The 20,793-nt window shown below is 39.8% G+C and overlaps 1 protein-coding gene across 1 annotated transcript; it reads right to left on the bottom strand.

Moving 5' to 3' along the window:
- Positions 1-6,577: 6,577 nt before the first annotated feature.
- Positions 6,578-20,752, bottom strand: SUPT7L (SPT7 like, STAGA complex subunit gamma). The gene is made up of 4 exons (XM_085309914.1): positions 20,113-20,752; positions 12,706-13,030; positions 10,642-10,879; positions 6,578-6,853 (listed from the first exon to the last, which is right to left on the bottom strand). The coding sequence occupies exons 1-4, from the start codon at positions 20,523-20,525 to the stop codon at positions 6,591-6,593; spliced, it is 1,239 nt and encodes a 412-aa protein (XP_085166040.1). The 5' UTR covers positions 20,526-20,752; the 3' UTR covers positions 6,578-6,590.
- Between the last annotated feature and the right edge of the window lie 41 nt (positions 20,753-20,793).

Raw genomic sequence — 20,793 nt, 5'->3', positions numbered from 1 at the left:
GAGACAGGAGAACATTTTAAGGGGGAAAAAAGGAGAACTCTTCGCAGATGTTTATAAGCAAACTCAGCTTTTCAGGGAAAAAAATTTGCCTTGTGCTATAAATCTAATCAAACATTGTACTGAAATGTCTGTAGTCAAACTCCCATTGATTTCCATAGGATCAGAACATGGATCATTCTTCCCACYGAGAATATTTTCCATCACTCAGTAGATTGCTAGAAGTGTCCTGGATGCAGTACAGAGATTAAAAAGCACAGGCCCTTCAGATTCTGGAGCTGAAGGAAGAAAAACTGAGATGCAAGTAAACTCACCCTCAGTCTAGTGGGATGTAATCTGGATTGGTGAGTACTATGCTCTTCCTTCAGACCCTGTCAGCATTGKGGAAAGTTCACCCTAAAACCTATCCCTGGACTAGTAAATTAATTCATTAATATATACTTCAGTGGACAGTAGTTGTATGGACAGACTGCTCACAGGTAAAAAGGCGATGGGAGGTACTACTACTGTTTGGTCTCTCCTGGCCAAGTAACAGAAGCCTATATCCTAATTCATGAGGTACTATTTTCAACTGTTTTCAACTGTTTGGCAGGACTATCAAGTCTGAAACATCATTCCTCAGCTCTACTATGACATGCAGAGTAGTGGGGAAAAGACTCTGTTCTGCATTCATTGCAGGGTAAAGCATCTCCATTAGGCAGAATGCGCAGGCTAGCACATAGCAGAGCAAACCACAATGCTTCGAACATGGCTCCTGCATAGTCTTACAGTATAAATAGTAGTGCTTCAGAAACAGCAAGGTGTTTATGCAAGATGAATGTCAATACCACCACTATAGTATTAATATCATTGCTGGGGGCTCACAAGCACTACTATCCTCTCCTCTCCTCTCCCTGACAGCAATGAAAAATAACATTTCCAGTTTCTCTGGCCACATCTTGGAAAAAAAGACCCCTTGTCTCTTCACTGAGCTATCTCAGTACGTTGCTCAGTCAGAAAAAGGCATACTCCAAATGCCATGCAAYGGTAGACAGAACTCCAATAATGGACCTTGCGTTCACCACACCTTTCCTCAAAGCAAACGAAAAAGCCCACACAACACCTTTAGATTTTTTATTTCCAGAGATGGTTTTATTATCTTAGAAATTACAAACAAGCTCTCTCCAGGAGAGAAAGAAAATAAAAACTCTGAAATATTTCCAAGCACTTTTGCTCCCCACAAACACAGGCAGAGTTACATATTTAATTCATGAGTGGGTAAAAAAAAAAAAAAAAAAAAAAAAAAAAAAAAAAGTAAAATATCCTTCACACATAATATGCATTAGTCTCAGAATTAAGCACATAATCAGATTGGCCTCACCTACTTTACCTAATCTTATTTTCCCATTTTCTTTTTCAATTGTAAATTTCTATGCAGGAAGCGTCTCTTTTTCTGCAGAGCATCAAACACATTCAAGGTAATATGGATGGTCTTGGAATTAAATCACAAAGTATGTTTGACATACAGCTGTGTACCAAAGTTGTTACACTGATGCTTACAGTGACCCTTACTGGATGCTGGGCAAAACTCTTCAAAGGGAATAAAGAGAAGATATTTCTAGAGGAAAAAAGGCGCAATTGCTGATATACAACCCTGTACAATTCCTGTGCAAAATAATTTACAAGCCTAGTAATTCACAGATCTTGCTCTCCATGTTGATATCAAAGCTCCTACCAATTTCATTCAGGACAAAAATAAATCCCTAAAGACATCAGTACCACTGCATGTGGCAATAYGGACATTGTCAACACTCAATATTCCAATTTGGCATCCACTCACCGTTGGAAAGAGAAGGGAGAAAGATGAGACAACCAACAAAACTACAAACTACTGAAGAGGGCGAGACAGCAAAGCCCTTTTCCAGCAGCCATCAAAAAACAACCACTGCAAGAGTAGGGTTTCACTYTAACTACATAATCTCACTATGACCTAAAATTTGAAAGTTACATGGTCAGTGAACTCCTCAATAGCTGCCCAAGGCTGTATTAACACCTAGTAAAATCTTACTTGATTCCTCAAAAGAGAATATTGTCTGTATCTGACCTATTGAGCTAGACTTGAAGTTTAAGTRTTTCAAGAATGGTAAATGTAAATCTAAGGGATGTAAATATTTGGTAGGGAAAGGCTCACTCAGAAGGTAAAGCTGCCACATGCACAAAAAGAAATTTCAAGCACCCAAATGTCTGAAGTAACACTTATAATGGGAAGAGGAGGTAGAGATTTTACTCTGCCATCATTTTTTAAATGTACAAGCTAAGCTGATGCATTTCTAATCTCTCTGCATAAACAAGCCTCCTAAAAAGAATCAATAACACATCTCTCTTACACTGCAACAACATAGTAGAATCAATAGAGGGTGAATTTCCACTGTATTTAAATATACTTTTTAAATATACTTGAAGCACTCAGGCTTGGCTTGTTGCAGTGTGTGCATGTGTGTGTGTGGCATGTGCATTACAGGGTGAAATGGGTGTGGATAAGGGGATGTGAAATACAAAGTCATGATCACACTAAGACAGAGCATCTGCACTTGAGCGGTGTAAAGAAAGCACTTAAGACTGAGGTTTAAGAGGTTTAATAAATGCCCTGGAGAGCAGCAGATTTTCACTCTTAGCCCATTTCAAGTCTTGCAAATGAGCCTGTGATGTTGGCAGCAGCCACTCTGTTATCTAGCTCCTGGCAATGGCACAGGGGACTYTCTTTAGGTATCTTGGCCTCACAAATAATTTACTACAACAATCTGGCAAAGCACACATGCTATAAGGACTGATTACAGGTGTGTTCTCATACAATATCAAAGATAGACACAAGATCCAAAGCAGGTTGAGCCTTGAGCCTCCACTCAGACAAATACTGTTTCACTGAGAACACTGAATCTGTTGTTTTAGATCAGATGGGCAGTCTACATTTAGCTCAGCACTGCAATTTCTATGGAAAACACAACTCAACGCATGAAAGAAAAGAAAAAACACCTGCCCAGCAAGACAAATTTCTTCCAATTCCTGAACAGGAAGGGCTGAAATCTGGTCACTTAACTCAAATTGATGTTGTGGAAGTCTTCACCTAAGCTGGTGAGGTTGAACGCACTTTATGGACAATGAAAAAAATGGGCACTTCTAAAACACCGTTCATCTGATCTGTTTCAGACTTTTACTTCAGGGCCAAATGAATGGTGTCCTAAAAATGACTGTTTCTCTTCAACTACAAATGGGGCCCAAAGCAATAAATTCAGATGCAGACATCTGAGTGAGATGACCCCAACTAAACTACCTGCCTTATACCAAGCAGTTGCATAGCACAACTGTGGTGCACTTCTTTACGCTGAGTAGTCTTTCCTAAATCGAGTATCAGTAACAATTCAAATGGAAGGAAAGCTCACAGTCACCATAACACTGTCCAAAGAATCAAGATTTTTTTTTTTTTTTTTTTTTTTTTTTTAATATTAGCTAAATCTCAAACAGACTTTAAAGAGACAAATAGTACTATTCTCTTTTTACAGCTGAGGAAACAAACAGGGAGGTTGCAACTGGTTTAACATTAACTCAGAGCAATCAAAATAAAGATTTCCTTAAACACCAGTCCTCTGTTCTAACTAACTACAATTCAAATGGTTAGAATTTAGGCCCCAGGAGGAACCTTTAAAACTGTGAAGAGCAATTTTAACTCCAGTGTCTATAAACGCCTGTGGCCACTCATTCTTATTAAACATAGAGGAATTTTATGTTTGGCTTCTATTTCTATAAAGTGGAAGAAAAATACAGTCAGGAAGATAAGAATTAGGACTAGCCATGCTATACAGAAACAAAAAAAATACAATGCCTGGAGCTCATTCTTTCAAAAGATAAACTTGCAATTTTAAGGACAAATGGGAGGCTGGGTAAATCTCCCTCAAACATCCCAATGGGTTATAAGTATAGAGCATTTTAAAGTCCGTTCCATTCTTGATTTATGTCCATTTTAGCTTTTTTGAGAGATACCCACTGAATCAAGTTAAAGACTGAGTTGATCAAGCAAGGATTGTGCAGAACAAAAAAAAACTGTCATCAGTGAGCTGGGCTATAAAAATAAGTAACAAAATAGATTCCGTTTCAAACTAAGTTATCAAGACAGTGACTCTGAACAGGAAAACTCAGCTAGCCTGAAGCTGCTGCACTCAATCCCATGGAATGAAGAAAAAGTTTTTATTGTCAGTATCAGCTCTAAGCAATAGTAAAAACTGTTTATTTCTCTCTGGAAAATCCTACCTTGAACAGATGGCCATYAACTTCTCTGATCAGAATATCAGCAAACAAACTAGGGCCTAAGCTCTACTGCACTTGTTATGAACAAGGATGAATTGCTTGAGAATGTGAAGGTCCTGGCTGCAGCAAATATGGGATTGTGGTGTTTAAAATGCTGAGAGAAGTGAATAAGACAAATTCTAGGCTTCAGGAGGGCAGACTTTGGCTTGTTCATGGATTTTCATGACAAGATCTCTTGGGGGATTACCCTGGCCTTCTAACAAGGCCCAGGAGTGCTGGTTAATCTTCAAAGACAACTTTCTTGCAGTACAAGAATGGTCCATTCTGATGAGCAGAAAGTCAAATAGGTGCAACAGAAGGTCACCATAGATGAAGAAGAAACTCCTGACTGACCTCAAACACACAGAAAAAAAAAATACACAGAGGTGGATATTAGAATGGTCTGACTAGGAGGGATATACAGACACTGCTCAAGAATRCAAGCACAGAGTTAGGAAAGCCAGGCTATCTAGAGTTCAAACCAGCAAGACATGTGAAGAACTAGAAAGGCTTCTATAAGCACACTGATAGCAAAATAAAAGCTAAGGAAAATGAGGGTTTATTATTCAACAGTGCAGGGAACCTAGTGACAAAGGATGCACTTTGTACTTTATGGCTGATGTACTCAACAACTTTTCTGCCTCTGTTTTCATGGATAATGTTGGCCTTGAGGCCTCTCAGGTTTCTTGACATACTAAGTTGTGAGAATGAAACATTACCTACAATAAGGAAAGACTGAATTGACAAGAACTTAAGTCAACTGGACATGCATACGTCCACAAAGCAAGACAGCAGGCATCCAAAGGTGCTGAAAGAGCTGGCTGATGACRCTGTAAGGCCATTCTTTAGCGTCTTTGCAAGGTCATCACGATCAGCAAAGGCTCCTGGATGACTAGAAAAAGACAAACGTCACATCCATCTTCAAGAAGGGAAAGAAAAATTACACRAGGAGCTACGTGCTGGTCAGGTTAACCTCAGTCCCTGGGAAGATTATGGAGCAAATCCTCCTAGAAAACATTTCCAAGTATACGAAAGCAAGATACATTCAAAGTCCAATTGATGGGCAGGAATTAGTAGCATTCCCCAGGGATCAATACTTTAATTCTCAGGTCTTTACTAATGACTTGGACAATGGGATGGTGTATACTGTCTACAAGTTTACATGAAGTTCAGCAAAGGCAAATGTAATCTCCAAATTCCAGTATCCGGGATGGAAAAAAAAAAACAAAACAAACAAAAAAAAAAACATACAATGCTAAATGCAGGACACTGACTGCTAGAAAGCAGCTTTGCAGGAAAGGACCTAGGTTTCTGGTGAACAAGTCAGACACGAGTCAGCAGCATGCGCCTGTTACAACAAAAGCCAAATGCATAGAAAGCTACGCTAGCAAGAGTGTAAGCAGTAGGTTGAGGGAAATTATTATTCCTCTCTATTCAGCACTTGTGACACCGTGTGGTATCTGTCTGGAGGACTGTGTCCACTTTTATGCTCCACCTTACAAGAAGGGCACTGACCTACTGAAGTCCAATGGAAGGCCACRAAGATGGTTACAAGGCTGGAGCACAGGATGTACAAGGAGAGCCTGAAGGAGCAGGGTTTCCATCCRCCTTAAGAAGAAAAGGCTAAAGGGAGATCTTCTTGCTGTTTACAACTACCTAATGGGCAGTTTAGAGAAGATGGAGTCAGACTTTCCTTAGAGGTGGGCAGTGACAGAACAAGAGGCAATAGACACAAACTGGAACATGGGAAATTCTGATCAGATGTCAGAATTGGTTTTTTTCGTTATTATGAGGGTGATCAAATATTGGAAAATATTGCCAAAGAGGTCTGCAGTCTCCAATCTTGGAGATATTCAAAACTCAACTGAACAAGGCCCTGAGCAACCTCTTCTAATCAGTCCTGMTTCAAGCAGGAGGTTGGACTACAGACCACAGGAGGTCCCTTCCAACCTATATTATTCATTGATTATATGACTTAGCAAATCTCTTCACAACTACTTTTCACTGGTAACTTCCTCATCCATCCAAGCCATGACACTAGCAAATGTATAGAGTGATCTTCAATCTCATGAGTCAGGATGGAGTACAGAAGCTGGCAAAGAGTGGAGGTCAGGGTCACTACACATCAAACTTCATAATAATATCATGTAAGGTCCCTCAGACAGCAGGGCCAGCCCTGTTTATATATCATAGCCATCACAGTACTCTCTTGGCTCATTTCAAGTCTGCATTACACAGCATCAGGACTAAATAAAAAGACCTCCTTTTCTTTTTCACATCTTCTTCATCTTTTTCTTGCAACGCTGGTTGAAGACAGGTGAGGATCCCATCAGACTGTCAGCAGAATGAGAACCGTAGCTGCTCTCAGAGCCATTGGGGCTCTGTGGCATCCCAGCTTCACTCATGCCTGACATGGGCTCCTCGAAGACATCGCTGCCTAGGACGCCATGCCCAGGAACATTGCCTTCCTCATTTTCCTGTGGCTCCATTTTCACCTGAGCCAAGGTCCAAAGAGGGGAAGCATTCACCTCAGCTCCTGGAGGGAAAAAAAAAAGCACACAGTAGTCATACAGTAAAAGGATAAATTACAAATGGCAAGCGGATGCAAGAGACAATAGCACTGGTAAAGAAAGAACAAAAGCAAAGCTGCAGGTGAAGTAACCTTTGAATCGGTGAACAGTCAGTCCGGTGAGGGGACACACCCCCACAAACCAGTGTGAAACAATAAATAAGTCTGTTGGTGGGCTTTTTTTTTTTTCTTTTTAGTAGCTCAGCAATTGATTCTCTCAAAAAATATGGCACTATCCTTTCACAGCAGTCTACCATGTGGTTTTCTCCATGAGAAACAACCTAAAGAGCCCACATCATTCTCTGAGGAGGAGTGTCTCAACTGCAAAGAGGTGAAGAGTCCATGGAATCATGTGGATTTTTAAAAATGACTGATTATAACAATTACATTAAAACACATTCAAAACTATCAACTTTTCATCTAGATTAATTGCATGATCTTCTTTTGATTGCTATCATCCTCCCATCTGCTCTTCCCTGCTCTCTCATTGAACTCATTTTATGCATTTAACCCTATCAAAAACACTGTAAGATCATTTAGTCAAGATAAAACTACAATCTTTCATGTTTCTAGGGCATCTTGCATTGTAGGACTCTGAATGGACTTAAGGCTTTCTAATAGTACTGTAACATTAAAAAGTGATAATACCTTGAAATCTYGGACCACAAACACTTTTAGGAAGTCTGTGAAGGTTGAATTAATGATCTACCAAATCTTTGTTCACTGTATCATTTGTACACTCTCTTTTCCCCTGATTCTAGCCAGGACTAACAAACCTGATGCAGGCTATCCAATAAATTCCCAATTTGACTACAAACAACAAATACCAAACCTAAATACTCCTCAGAAATAARAATGGTTCAAAATATAGACCACCAACTTAATTCCCCTGTCACCTGTTCAAACCTAATTCATATCAGCAGTAACTATAAGTTGTTATACAGATAGCTAGAAAAGCAAATGAAAGGAATCTTCCCATTTTAATTAACTCCACAATGCAAGATTTGCCAGTCCACACCAGTGTCACTGTTTGTGATACTATTTTTTTCTAGTTTTAGACTACTGTGCAACATGAGCAGATTGAGGATTTTCTGTACAAGAATATAAAATTATGCTTCTTGAAAACAGAAAATGTTTTATCCCTAAAAGAAGTAATTATAGATTGCATTGTATCTGCTTATTTATAGTTTTTAAGAGAGATAAAAATGCTATTACAACTGATACTAATTGGGCATCTTGCTGAAAGAGGTATAAACAGCCCAGAAATTAATAAAGCTTGAAATCTCCTCTCACKTTTAAATCTGATCTCTCTAGTGTACCATTAATTTCACATGGAAAATAAAACACAATTCAGGAAACCAGCTTTACTGAATTTTCCGAACCTTGTCTCAGGGGGCTTGGCTACAGTTTGAAAGCACAACTAAGCCTCTTGTACTAAGCCAAACCTATTGCAGTTCCCTATTACTAGCAATTTTATAGAAAATAAGTCTTCCATCATGTGCTTGTACTGCAAACTTTCTCTTATGAAGGAGTCAGGAATCTTTTCTAGAACAACTTAGCCCAAACCAGGGCTTAGGAGATCTTTGTGCAGACAACACAGCCCACGTTAGCTGAGGAGTCAGGCCACAAGCAAGAATGAAAGCGCTTACTGATGTCCAGCAACCTTAATGACAAGACCCCTTTAAGCTAATTASGAGTGAACGTATTCCTCTCAAGGACAAAGGAGACATCATTAACAAGTTATCAGTTCCACCAAGTTACAGCCCTAGTCTACACAATAAGCAAAAGGTGCTCACTAAATTTACTGTTTCTTTCTTTCATCAATTGCTCTTCATTGCTCAGGCTTATTTCTTTCAGCTCTATCACCTGTCATTGAGAGTGTCATTAATGACTAATACTACTTAAGCAGTGACATAGGACATTTCGTCTTCAAAGCACTTTAACTTCAAAGTGCTTTACAAATGAGCTAATCTTCATGTTGTCCTGCTGGGTGGAGGAACAGGATCCCCAATTTTGCCTCCATTTCAATATCTGCAATGAAACTAAGCCCACAATCAGGTATAAATAGAAACACAAGCAAAATATGGAAAGTTGTAATGTCAGTTTTTCCCTCAGACAGTGAAGCATTCCTGCCCTCCTCGTGGACCTCACACTTGTATTTTTAAGATGGTGGCATCCCAACTGCAGCAGCTTTTTCTCACTCCATATGATATTGCATTCTTTCCTGCCTGCCCAGTTCTAGACTTCTTACAGTGATGAGATTTCCAAAGGCCCTTGGAAAGCAAAGAGGGATTTTCAGGGAGGAACAGAGCACTTGTATTCTTAATTAGAAAACATCAATCTGATATCAGAGAGGCAAGAGGCATTTAATATACGCTAGCATGCTAACCTCTGGGTCTCAAGTGGTAGATGCTAATACCAAGTTTTTCAGATGAATCACTCACAATCCCAGATGGGCCAGAGGAGTCTGTTATTCCCTCTCCCACAAAAATGTGAGTGCTTCCTATTTCAGAGGTACTGCAGAAAACAATATGAGCTTCCAGAAAAAATGTCAGATGGATCTSTGTTTTTTAAAACTCAGCAGAACACACTATTTTTAAAACAACTGATAGACTCAGACGTCTACTCTCCCCTCAATTTACATGATACTTAGATTAGGGTTAATAGGAGAACAGAATCCATGGTTGTTAACTGGATTTTTAAATGAAACACTTATTACTGCAGTGACTGGTGGACTTCAGCAGGTTCTATACAAAAATTCAGAACAGACTGTCTTTGGGAACAGAATACCTTCTTCCATAAAACTTAGCATTACGATATAGTGTGGATAATAAAACTTGTATATAGATATAGAACATGCACAGCAATAGCACATTCTCCCACACTAGCTACTAGTATGTTCCCGTACATCCAACATAGAAGGATGACTTTGAGGAACAGAGTGCAATCTCCATAATCCAAATACTTCATTCATCATCTCACTTTTCATGGCTATAGCTACCTATAGCAGACTCTGAGGGAGAGACTCCAAAATAGGGGAGAGTTCCACATGTCCARTCCACATAAGTCACTGATAAGCCTTCATGAAATGATAGCTGCTGCTAGTAGGATGACTTCGAAAAATGGAGGACAAAAACAAGTATCAATACTATTTCCCTTACTCATTCTGTGTTTATACCATATAGAGTCTTGAATTTATTCCTTTCACAAGGAATATGGCCTTCAACTTTTCAGAAGTATGAATCTCTGGRCAAGAATCCCAGGATACCTGAAAAAAAAGATCCAGTTCTCTTCCTTATTACAAATAAGGACAAAAACCTAGTTTCTTTTATTTTAAACTGAAAAAAAAAAAAAGTTTTGTCTTTGTTACAACGGACTGGGCAAAAGGCCCCAGTACTTACATCTGCAAAAAATACTGCAGTTTTCAAAACAATAATAAAGACTGTAGAAAAAGTCTACCTCACATCAATACCAAACCCAAGAACTTTAACCTTCCTCTAAATATAAAYACTGTTTTTCACAGTCCCCTTCTAGGTTAAATATTTAACAAACTCCAATAACTGATACCTTTGATTCTTTGTTTTGTATTTAGAATTTCAGCAAGGGTGTTTCCCTACCGCCTCCTAATATTTTTACTAAAAAGTAAAACATTCTTCTCCCACCTCTTCCTCACGTCTAAATCTGCTACTAAAAACTGAAACAAGACAATATAAACAGGTGAGGGACTTATTCCAGCAGTGGCAGGCAACACCTACCTGAAGCCTGTGGGGAAGCTTCTACTTCCAAGTTGGCAGAGAAGCGCTCACTTTGAGCACCAAGGACTCCCACTGGCAAAGACTGGTCACCAGAAGCCAGATCTCCTTCTAGCTCCTCACTTATGGGGAAAGTGATATCACTAACAGGTTCCTCCTTAATCTTCACAGGCTTTGTGTCCTCTGCTGCTTTTTCAGGATTGACAATCTTCTCATACTCTTCTGAGAGCTGCTTGCTAACCTGTARAAGATCATTGGGAGGAGAAAAAGAGGCTGAAGACTTCAGAGCGACTTCAGAGACTTTGATGGCAGCTACATTGCAGTGTGCTCTCTTCCTACTAACACYTCACCTGAGCAAAGTAAATAGGTATCAGCTACACAGTAAAGATTTTCCCCTCCTTAAAGAACACCACCTATCTTGTATCAAGGGACATTAAAAAGAGGGTTAATTCATTAACATTAACATTATCTGCTTGATAAATATGAGCATCTCTATTTCATGGATGATGAAATCCAGAAATTTAACCAAAGTAAGAAACAAAAGCAAAGTGCCTCAGACAAGTGAAACAAATATAAGAATGCAATTTGTAAACAGCTCTTTACTTCTATAAACTTAGCAACTGTAAGCAATTAAAAAAGTAAAAATTTCAGATTTAGCCTTGCTTCTAACAGATGTTTGTTCATACCACTGAATCCCAACATTCAGTGAACCATAGTCAGGAAAAGCCTGAGGCTTTTAACAGCAGAAGAAAGAATGAAAAAGAATAGCAAAGACTATTTCCTCTTTCTAGACAAACTCCCAAATACAGAGGCTACCATGGACCCCAGCCCTGCAGAACAGAATGACTTAGACTATGACCAGCTGCAGGATGAGATTGAATTGTATCAGCAGAGCAATGCAGAAAACCCAAATTCTAGCAGCAGAGAACATCTAGGTATCAGGACAGAACAGCTAACTACACTCAGCATTTCATAATATTTTAAATTAAAAAGAAAAGACTAATGTAAGAGTATCTTTTAACTAATGCAATCAGCCCTTTGAACAAAAATGTTTTTAGTGAGGACAGACCTTGATTATGCCATTTTTATGTATAAACCTCAGAATCCATCATGATTTACATACTGCATACATTTGCAGGTGTCTCCGATTTATACTATCTCTGTAAGCCACAACATGCCAAGCGCAGTAAGAGAAAGAGGGAAGTTAACTTATCACAGGCACTCAGATACCATGAGGAAAAGAAAGGTATAACCCCTAAAAAGASTAGATGGCAGATTTTGTGTTTGGTCATGGACTAGCTACTTGATTCAAGTCTTGTTTTTTGAAGAGTAGGGACAGAGTTCTCACCTCACATTCCCGTATTTCTGAGAGTCCACAAAGGGCAAAAAGKCTTTTATCATTTAAATAAAATGTACATGTTTAATTTCACAGATTACCTGGCCTAAAATAAACTATTTCTTTATTCCTACAACCAATGTTTAAATGGCATTTCTCATTCCAAGGAGATTTAACAGTTCTCTCTTTTACCCACAGAAAGGCAGTCCCCACTAGAGTGGAGAGCAGCAACTGTTTAACAGCTCAGAGCAGTAAAACACTACCCTATACTCTCTACTAGACCAAAGTTCTTGTACAGCTTAACACTCTTTCGCTCAAGTCAACCAAGCCACTGCACAGAAAGTAATTTTTGTTTGCCTGCTTATTAGCTTTCTGAAGTGTTAAGCAGCCAAATGCCACATCAAAGCAGAAATTCAGTTAATCAGTCAGTACTGATTTTACTTCTACTTGGTATTCTTGTTTGGGGCATTCATGAGTTGGAGCTCTCTTCTTAAGCACAAGCTGGCCATTAGTACRGCACTCTTAGCCAAAACAGGGACATGAGTAAGGGGCTCTCCCTTCTAGTCAATTTTGAAAAAAAAAAAAAAATGTTTTCCCCTTTCCTCGATGTCTCTTTCACCAGTTTTCTAACTGTATTTTGCCACAGTAAGACACAAGACCTGATAGAAAAATAAACAATTGTACTGGAATTACTTTTCTTAGCACTTATAGTTCCCTATTGTTCTCTTCACCTGAAGCATGTAGCTGTGATAATCCTTAATGCGGTGTTGCCAGAACTTCTGCAGTGAGAGCACACTGCCAATGCCCACTTCATGGAAGACCTGTTCCATGACATCAGGGAAAGGTGTGTGCCCAAGTCGAGCTTCTCGATCCACTGCGAAGCGCAGCAGTTTGGTGAACTTCAAACAGTACTCGTGGGCAATGTCTGTCAAGGTCTCCAGGACACTCTCGTTGGCACACTCAAAGCCTGTGTGAGCGAGGATGGTGGCCATGGACTGGTAGAGAAGCTGCCGGCAGGAGGACCAACTCAGTTCAGTCACAGGCTCCCCTTTTCCTCTAAAAAACAGAGAGGACAAAAATAGCTTCCTTCCAAAAACTGAAAGAAAGATACCAGTTCAAAAGATATGCTCATTATTAAGGTGAGTTACAAAGCAAAAGCAAATTGTCTGGGGTTCTCCACAGCTTCTCCATTACCCAGAAACAATATCTAGAAGACTTCTGTCTGCATTCCCTTCTTCCCCTCCCTCAAAATCAGCACTGCCACATTTCATTTTCCCTTCTAATGCTGCAAAAAGCCTTGGGTGATTCATGTATGTAGGATGCAAATCTTCTCAATCTTTAAGCAACTCCCTTCCATCCAAGAGCTTTTCTCCTGGAGATGTGAAGTAAATGGGACCTTGACAAAAACAACAATAAAAAAAGCATTTTAAATAGCATAAATGCAAAACATTTCCTCTCTCAGTTAATTACATTTCTCTTCCTTATTATCTCTGATGTCACAGGCCTAATAGTCAGGAACAGAAGCTTCTGGGATAGACAAGATATGAATTATAATGCAAAAAATGCACATTAAAAAATCAACAAATGGAATGCACATCCTTATACATTCACCTTATAAAGCTACACTGTGGCCAAAAAGACCATTTCCCTACCCTCATTTCTAATAATCACTTGGGGTAATACGGAAAGAATCATCCCAGTGTGCAAAGTAAGCAGTGAGCACAAACCCTTGCTAGGAGGCCTGGAGAGGTCCTACCTTAGAGCAGCTTTCCTTAGCCTTGGGTTTGAGACCTCTTTTCTGTATTGTTAAGCAGTAAGAAGTGGCAATGCATGACAGAAGAGGCAGAGAACAACTAACATGAGCATTTCAAACATCATTCACTCACAGTCAGGCAACTGAATTTTACAGCAAGATTAATTAACAAATAAAAATTCCACTCAGGAAAAAGAGAAGATAAGACAAGGCCTTTGAAAGGCAAACATACTTCAATCAGATTTCTAAGCTCATGACTAAATGTATGTAATTTATTTAGCCATGTCAGTAACACCGTCTTCAGAAACTGATGTCAAAAATCAAGTTTCCTTTCTTGCTAAGTATGGTATTTATTTTTTTATACTTCATTCAGCATCAATGGCTGAATTAAGCTAACAATTTCACCCTTCATTTGTTTCTGATCAATTTCTTCTAACACCTTATACAACCCTCCCTAAGAATTCACCACTTCCCATACTCATCATACACTATTTATGTGCCACCACCCAATCTTTCCAGTAACAAAACCTGATTAAACAGTACAGGATCAGCATCGATTATTTATCTAAAAGGAGGCATTAGTCTCACTACAATTCCCATTACCCTGTTTCTACGACTTGCATCAGGCATCCTTTGGTCTCACTGAAAAAMTGGACCACAGAGCCTTAGACCCCTGATCCTCAGAGACGACCCATACAAAACCACCGAAAAATAGCAGTAAAAAAAAAGATAACATTTCAGAGGAGTGAAATTGGAGGGTTCAACTTAGAGCATAYCAGGACCAAAATCCTAGAGCGTTTCATTTTCAAGAACTCCAGGTCAGCACTATTCAAATAAAGGGAGGTGCAGGGGGAGGAAAGAAATCACACCATACTAAGAGCTGCAGATGATGGTACCACTAAGGGGGTATTAAGAACAGCATGTGGATCTCAGGTCATCAATTCATCCCAGTTATTAATTGCTAGAAAATGACTCGCATCCCAATTCCTACTCAGTCACGTGACTACTTTGGAAAGCAGACAGCAGGTGCTCTGACAAAAAGATGAAAAGATCATCAGTTCCCTTATAAACCAAAGCATCGTCCATGCTGTTTTTACATCTCTCTAACTCCCCCCTCCACCTCCCAGTGACAGATTTCAGAAGTTCACAAAGAGCTGTGGCTCATACCACATTGGAACAAAGAGGTTAAATCTCCAGGAAAAAAAAAATATATACATATATATATATATRTAWAAATAAAAGAAGGGCGTTTTTTTTTTCTTTAAGAGGGAGGAAAAAGGAAATCTTTTCTTTTTTAACACAAATAAAGGACATACCTCACTGTCTAGCAGTCACTGGTCAAAAGCATCTTATGTTACCAAAACCACCAAACTGATAATCATTATCACAGAGACAAATAAACAGTTGTTACTGACATCATACCATTATCAAAAAACACTATGGCCAAACGTAAACAAGGCACAGAACTCAGCAAAAACAAGCAGGATACTCACCTACTTCTAATCCAGAATACAGCAACCATTTAGCAATGCATATCACTGCTCAGTAGCGGTAGAGAACATAATACCTGTTTTAAACTCCTGGTGGAAAGGAAACTAATTGCCAAGATTAAAACGCAGCCAAGTCACTATGCTGAAAAGGATATAATCAACTTGAAATCTAATCAATTAAAGACAGAAAGAAGAGAAACGTCAGGTACTGCACTCAAATTCAAATTTCCACTTCTTTTGTGGTGAGATCAATCAATTTTGTTTTGTTTTTAGTTCTTCTTCCCTTGATAGATAATAGGAGAAGATGATTAAAATCCTGATTAGATAGGGAAAATTGAAATATTGCTATAAATGTTAATAGAAATCAACAGACGAAAAAATATTTTTTTCTTCCTCATCTTCTTTAACTTTCAGGTTTCACCTAATAAGAGTGAGAACAGACAGAAACAGACATAGACAACACATTTTAAGTTGAGATCAGCTGTCTAATGTTAAGCCCTCCCAGGAAGGACCAGGAAAATCCTTCTTTCTTCCTGACCATCATGGATAGAGAGCCTTAGTCTTAGATGTCACCCAAACACCCAGCACCTGCAAAAGCACCCTTATGAATACTGTCATTAGCCAGAAGGCCACTTTCCGCAACACTTACTGCTGTCCCGAAAGGCTCCCATTCAGCTGCCATCCAAAACTAAGSCTTTTCAACACACCATCAATGTCATGTAGTCTCAAGTAAATAAGAGAGCTTGCATMTCTAAGATTCAGCTACAGAGATTAACCAGACTGACAATGGGGCCTGAGACTTGGAGATAATCATCTGTACAGGAGGTATAGTATTAAATTTATCACAAATGCTCTGAAACACTGSCCAACTTGTCACTCATCAGTTTTGCATTTCCAAGAGATCCAGATTTTTATGGGTCACCAACACTAGATGATGTTCCAGAGGGAAATCCACCTGCCAAGCCACAAATTCATCAAACCCAAAGGCTAGTCTTCTCCCACTCCTGTTAATGAACTTGCAACATATAGAAGAAGTTCRCACTGGAACACAGGGTGCCAGTTCACACCTATTAAGTGTAAATATGACAGTTTACACTTACCAGGCTTATTTTCAAGATTAGTAAGGTTTCAGAAATCACAAAAGACTCATTTTATGCTCAGCAGATAATGTTTGGAAAATAAATTGGGTCCCAGTGGGACCCAAATGTTCAGTGGGACACTGAACACCAGTCAGTTAACATGACACCAAGTCATCCACTGAAGGCACCACAGTCTATTCACCCAAGYCCCTCTTTTGTAAGGCCTTTTATTTTCTTCTTTCCTAAAGGAAATGAAAACCCATGGTTCATTTCCTGAGCAACAGTCTTTGTGGGGAAGTGTTTGGGCCAAATCAGTACAAGGATCAACATTTGAGATTCACTCAACTGAAGTAAAGTGCTATGCTGTTTCATAGGTGAGCATAAGTTAGCAGCAGATGGAGGGAGGGATTGTTTTTTCTATGAAAATGTCAATTTTACGAAACATTACATTTTTGAGTTGAATTTCTACCAAATGAGATGCAACAAGGTCACTTCACAGCCATTTTCCACAGTACAATAAGATAATGGAGAACATTGGAAAAACAAGATTAAACTAGTCACAGAGTATATAAAAGAACATAAGCACACTATATCAAAAAAGAAAAGTTTCTTCTGGAAAAAGGGCCTCTTTCCTCTCATCTTGAGTAAGTCTCTTTTTAAACATCTCAGATATGTCTACAGAAGGCTGCACAGGTATAAACAGAAACTGCTCAGCAGATAATGTTTGGAAAATAAATKGGGTCCCAGTGGGACCCAAATGTTCAGTGGGACACTGAACACCAGAYAGCCTATGGGGCTAAGTGGAGACGCTTTGTCCAGCAAAATAAGTTTGTTCTGCATGCTTTAATTTTCAGTGCTCCAAATCTTTCCCAATATTAAGCCCACCCTGCCACCAACATTTGCTCATTTGTTTTCCTACTTAAGTACAAACATTTCCTAACCACAAGCCATAAKTTGTCTTTCCATTGAGAGTTCCCAATTTCATTCACAGATAACCTTTCAGTGCAAAACATACCTCTAATGTGGTCAGGAAAATAAATGAAGAGAGTGACAGAGAAATCCGTTGAAAAAACAACGACATATAGACATGTATTTGGGGAGGTACATAATGAATAGATAGGATTTCTTTGGAAGGCAGCTCCATGCTAGTTGGAGGAAGCTGAACAGCTACCATCCAGTAACAGTCTCCTGTTCAGTGATCGTAAGTCTACACTTCCTTAATCATTCTTCATCAGTTATGCTTTAAGTTTACTTTCTGTTTCTACACCAACTAAAACCAAATGATAATCCTTTATTGTGTACCTTAACATCAACAGTTAAAAATCACCAGGACCAGAGGATAATTCACCCAGAAACACTAAAAGAATTCAAGGATGGAACAGCTGAATAGCTGTGGTGTGATTCCTCTTGCTTTAAACTGCTTTGACCAGAAGATAGAGAATGTGAAAACATTTTCTTCTTATGATTTCAGAAGAGATGTGAGGACCCCAGGCTGGGAAGTCTAATATATTCTGTTGCATGAAGGAAATTCAGAGAAATGGTAAGAACAGAATTAAAAGACATACGGGCAAATGAGACCCATTTACAAGAACTATCTTGACTTTTCTTGAGTGTAAGTCCTGCTTCAAAAGCCTACTGAAGTAGTAGGCATCAGGAAGCATCAACAAGCAAGTATRCAGAGTTCTCCACTATGGAGCTGAGGGCTTTGCACAGGGATCTGCACCAGGACCAAAGTTTTTCCAAAGTAATTATAAACAGCTTGGAAAAATGCAGGAGGGGAAAGTGTCCTGATTAAATCTCTTGATGGTATAGACTTGTTCAGGGTTGAAAAGACAGTAAAAACTGAAAAACAGCAGTTAATTAGGTTCTGTTTCCTCCTTATTTTAAAAGGGATGAGGAAGTAGAGGTTGCAGCTAAAGGGAAAAAAAATATGAGGAGAGTAACAGAATGAATCCAGGGGACAACAGTGAAATAGAAGACAAGGATGTGAGCTCAAAGGATCAAAATCAAAAACAAGGGAACAAAAGGGGACATGATGGAGTACTATATGAAAGACACTTGTGGTCTGATTCACAATGGCTGCTCTTATATCCTTTCTTTTTATGTGTAAATATACTGACACACAGTTTATAAGACTCAAGTTACTGCCAAAGGAAAAAAAATAAAGCAYTAAAATATCCATTTAGTCTATTACCATAAATCTAGCAATAGCACATAAGAAGGCACCATTAAATTAAGCAGTACTATCTTTTATCAAGGGGAAGAATGGTCTTCCTTAAATCATTTTACACATTAAGAACAAGCACCAGTAAACCTTTAAAATTTATTTTTGTTTCTATAACTGCAGCTGCTATTCTAATTCATGTAAGTGTCTTAAAACTGTTAGGAAAAGAGATACAACAGCAACTTGAAAGTTTTCTTCTGGAAAAGCATAAATGTGTTTGGTTTAGCAAGCACACATTAAATTCGAGTCTATACTGCAGCCCATTATAAAGTCACCCTCTGTCAGCCACAAAACATTTAATTTTGAAATTGTCTATCAAGCTTTTGCAATCTAGTCCTTAAACTCCCCCGTGTGGTTGATTGTTAAATAACATTTCTTTACTCTGACCCCAGATACTGGCAAGGGACAACAAATAGCCATGGCAGTTCACAAAACATGGCCCAGAGCCACAGAAAATTAAAGCTGAAGCCAACAGGGAAGGCAGAGCAGAATACCACATGCAGCAGACAATTGGCTCARTTCTATACATCATAGTGCCAAAAGGGGCCGGAACCACAGGGCTCAGTCTTTGCTCTAACAGAACTGGATTCCCCTTCACTCCTTTAGACAAGTTACTTTATTTCTTCCAAAAAGGATGAWGGTGTTGTTCCAAAAATATGACTAAAGCAATGCTCTACTGTTCAGAGAGACTATGTTACCAGAAGCAGCATCTTTCAATAAACTACATTTTATACTGCCTCAGCCCATTAAAGATCTCAGAGGCATTTAACTGATTTAATTACATTTTTGACGTACATTTTCCCCACAAAAATGTACATCAAGATTTATTCTTGAAAATAAATGCACACCACATATGAAGCATCATGAAATTTGATAAGAAGTGCAATACTTCCCTGTGAATTTAGCGCATGTCAGAGGAGCAGACAGAGAAATAATGGTAATACTATTTAAATAGATTGGCTGTGGAAGTAGGAGCAACACAAGCTTCCTTTTTTTTCCTCCAACCATTAGCTGGTGGAGCTGGTGTCTGAGATAGGAATTCCCTTCACCAGCAGTTGTTGCCACATCTGACCACAATACCAAACAGTGACAAAGAGGGTGAAATGGGGTAGCTTTTACGTCACAGACAYTTGGCCATTAAAAACTAACAAGTATTAGTTACCAAAGCACCTTCTCAGAAGCTACAAGTAATCAGGCAACACTTAGACATCCACCTCAGAAATTTTCAGTTACAACAAACCTAATTTAGTTATGAATAAGTGATCTAACTGTAAGACTTCATATCCTAACCTTGTCAAAATAAAATACCTCTGAAGATGGCAAAACTATTCACAAACATTAAGTTCAACACTAATAAGAGAAAAATTAGCACAACACATCCACGCTTTATAGACAGGAAATAAAGATGCACTTGTTTTAAGCAACTTGTGTATTTTGCAGGCAGGAGAAATCTACATTTTTTCTAAGTCTGTTTTAATCTCTATGTACAACTCTGTCCCTTCAGCTTAAGGGAATCCATGTAACTCCATATACTGCAAAAAACACTCAGCTTTCCTGCAGCCAAGAACAAACCCAAAGAAATACCAACACACCTGTAGAAATCACTCTCTGGGTCACTGTGCCTCAGCTGAAATGGCATTTTGGGGGTTTTGCTATCCAGAGGAAGCAGGTCATCGGGGAGAGGCGGAGAGGCCGGACAAGACGGCAGCGGTTCGCTGTCCTCGGTTTTGATGCCTTCCGCTTGCTGCTGGTTTTGGGCCTGAGCCACGGCGATGAGGCTGCGTAACCGCCTGTTGTGCTGGATGAGCTGAATGGTGTGAATGGTGAGGCTGCAGGGCTCCGAGGGGATGTCCAGCATGGTCGTTGGCCGGGGTTTGTTGGCAGACGGCTGATGCAACGGAGGATCTTGGACTTCCACGGTACGAAACTCACGCTGAAGCAAGTCGAAGGAGCTGCGACTGGCCTGGTTCGGGGAAGCGGGAATCTCGCCCCAGTAGCGCAGCATTTTGGGGCAGGGCGCGCCCGCCCTCAGAGGCCCAGCGGGAGGCTGCGGGCCGCCGTTAGCGGGCGAGGGCGCTGTGGCGGGGGAGGCGGGGGAAGGTGCGGGGCAGCAGCAGAGCGCGCCGCCGGGCCGGCGCTGCCAACACCGCGAACGACCAACCCGCCCAGGGTCTGGGCATCGCCGCCCCGAGGGCCGCGGCTGCCGCCAGCCGAGGGACGCGGCGCTGCCAGCGGGCAGCGCCGCCTCTCCGGGCAAGAGGCGAGCGGAGCGG

This window comes from Rhea americana, unplaced genomic scaffold (genome assembly GCF_003343005.1).
Source record: "Rhea americana isolate MKP2758 unplaced genomic scaffold, rheAme1 scaffold_307, whole genome shotgun sequence".
NCBI classification, from domain to species: domain Eukaryota; kingdom Metazoa; phylum Chordata; class Aves; order Rheiformes; family Rheidae; genus Rhea; species Rhea americana.
The sequence above is the reverse complement of the archived record's forward strand: the minus strand, read 5'-3'. Positions and strand labels throughout refer to the sequence as shown.

What these genes read in the sequence shown, in the direction of transcription:
- SUPT7L (XM_085309914.1), bottom strand. Translation starts at nt 20,525, where the DNA reads ATGCTGCGCTACTGGGGCGAGATTCCCGCTTCCCCGAACCAGGCCAGT. An exon ending in CCAGAGAGTGATTTCTACAG is followed by an intron (nt 13,031 to 20,112) that starts GTGTGTTGGTAT and finishes TCTGTTTTTTAG; the next exon opens with AGGAAAAGGGGAGCCTGTGA. An exon ending in AGCTTCCCCACAGGCTTCAG is followed by an intron (nt 6,854 to 10,641) that starts GTAGGTGTTGCC and finishes TTTTCCCTCCAG; the next exon opens with GAGCTGAGGTGAATGCTTCC.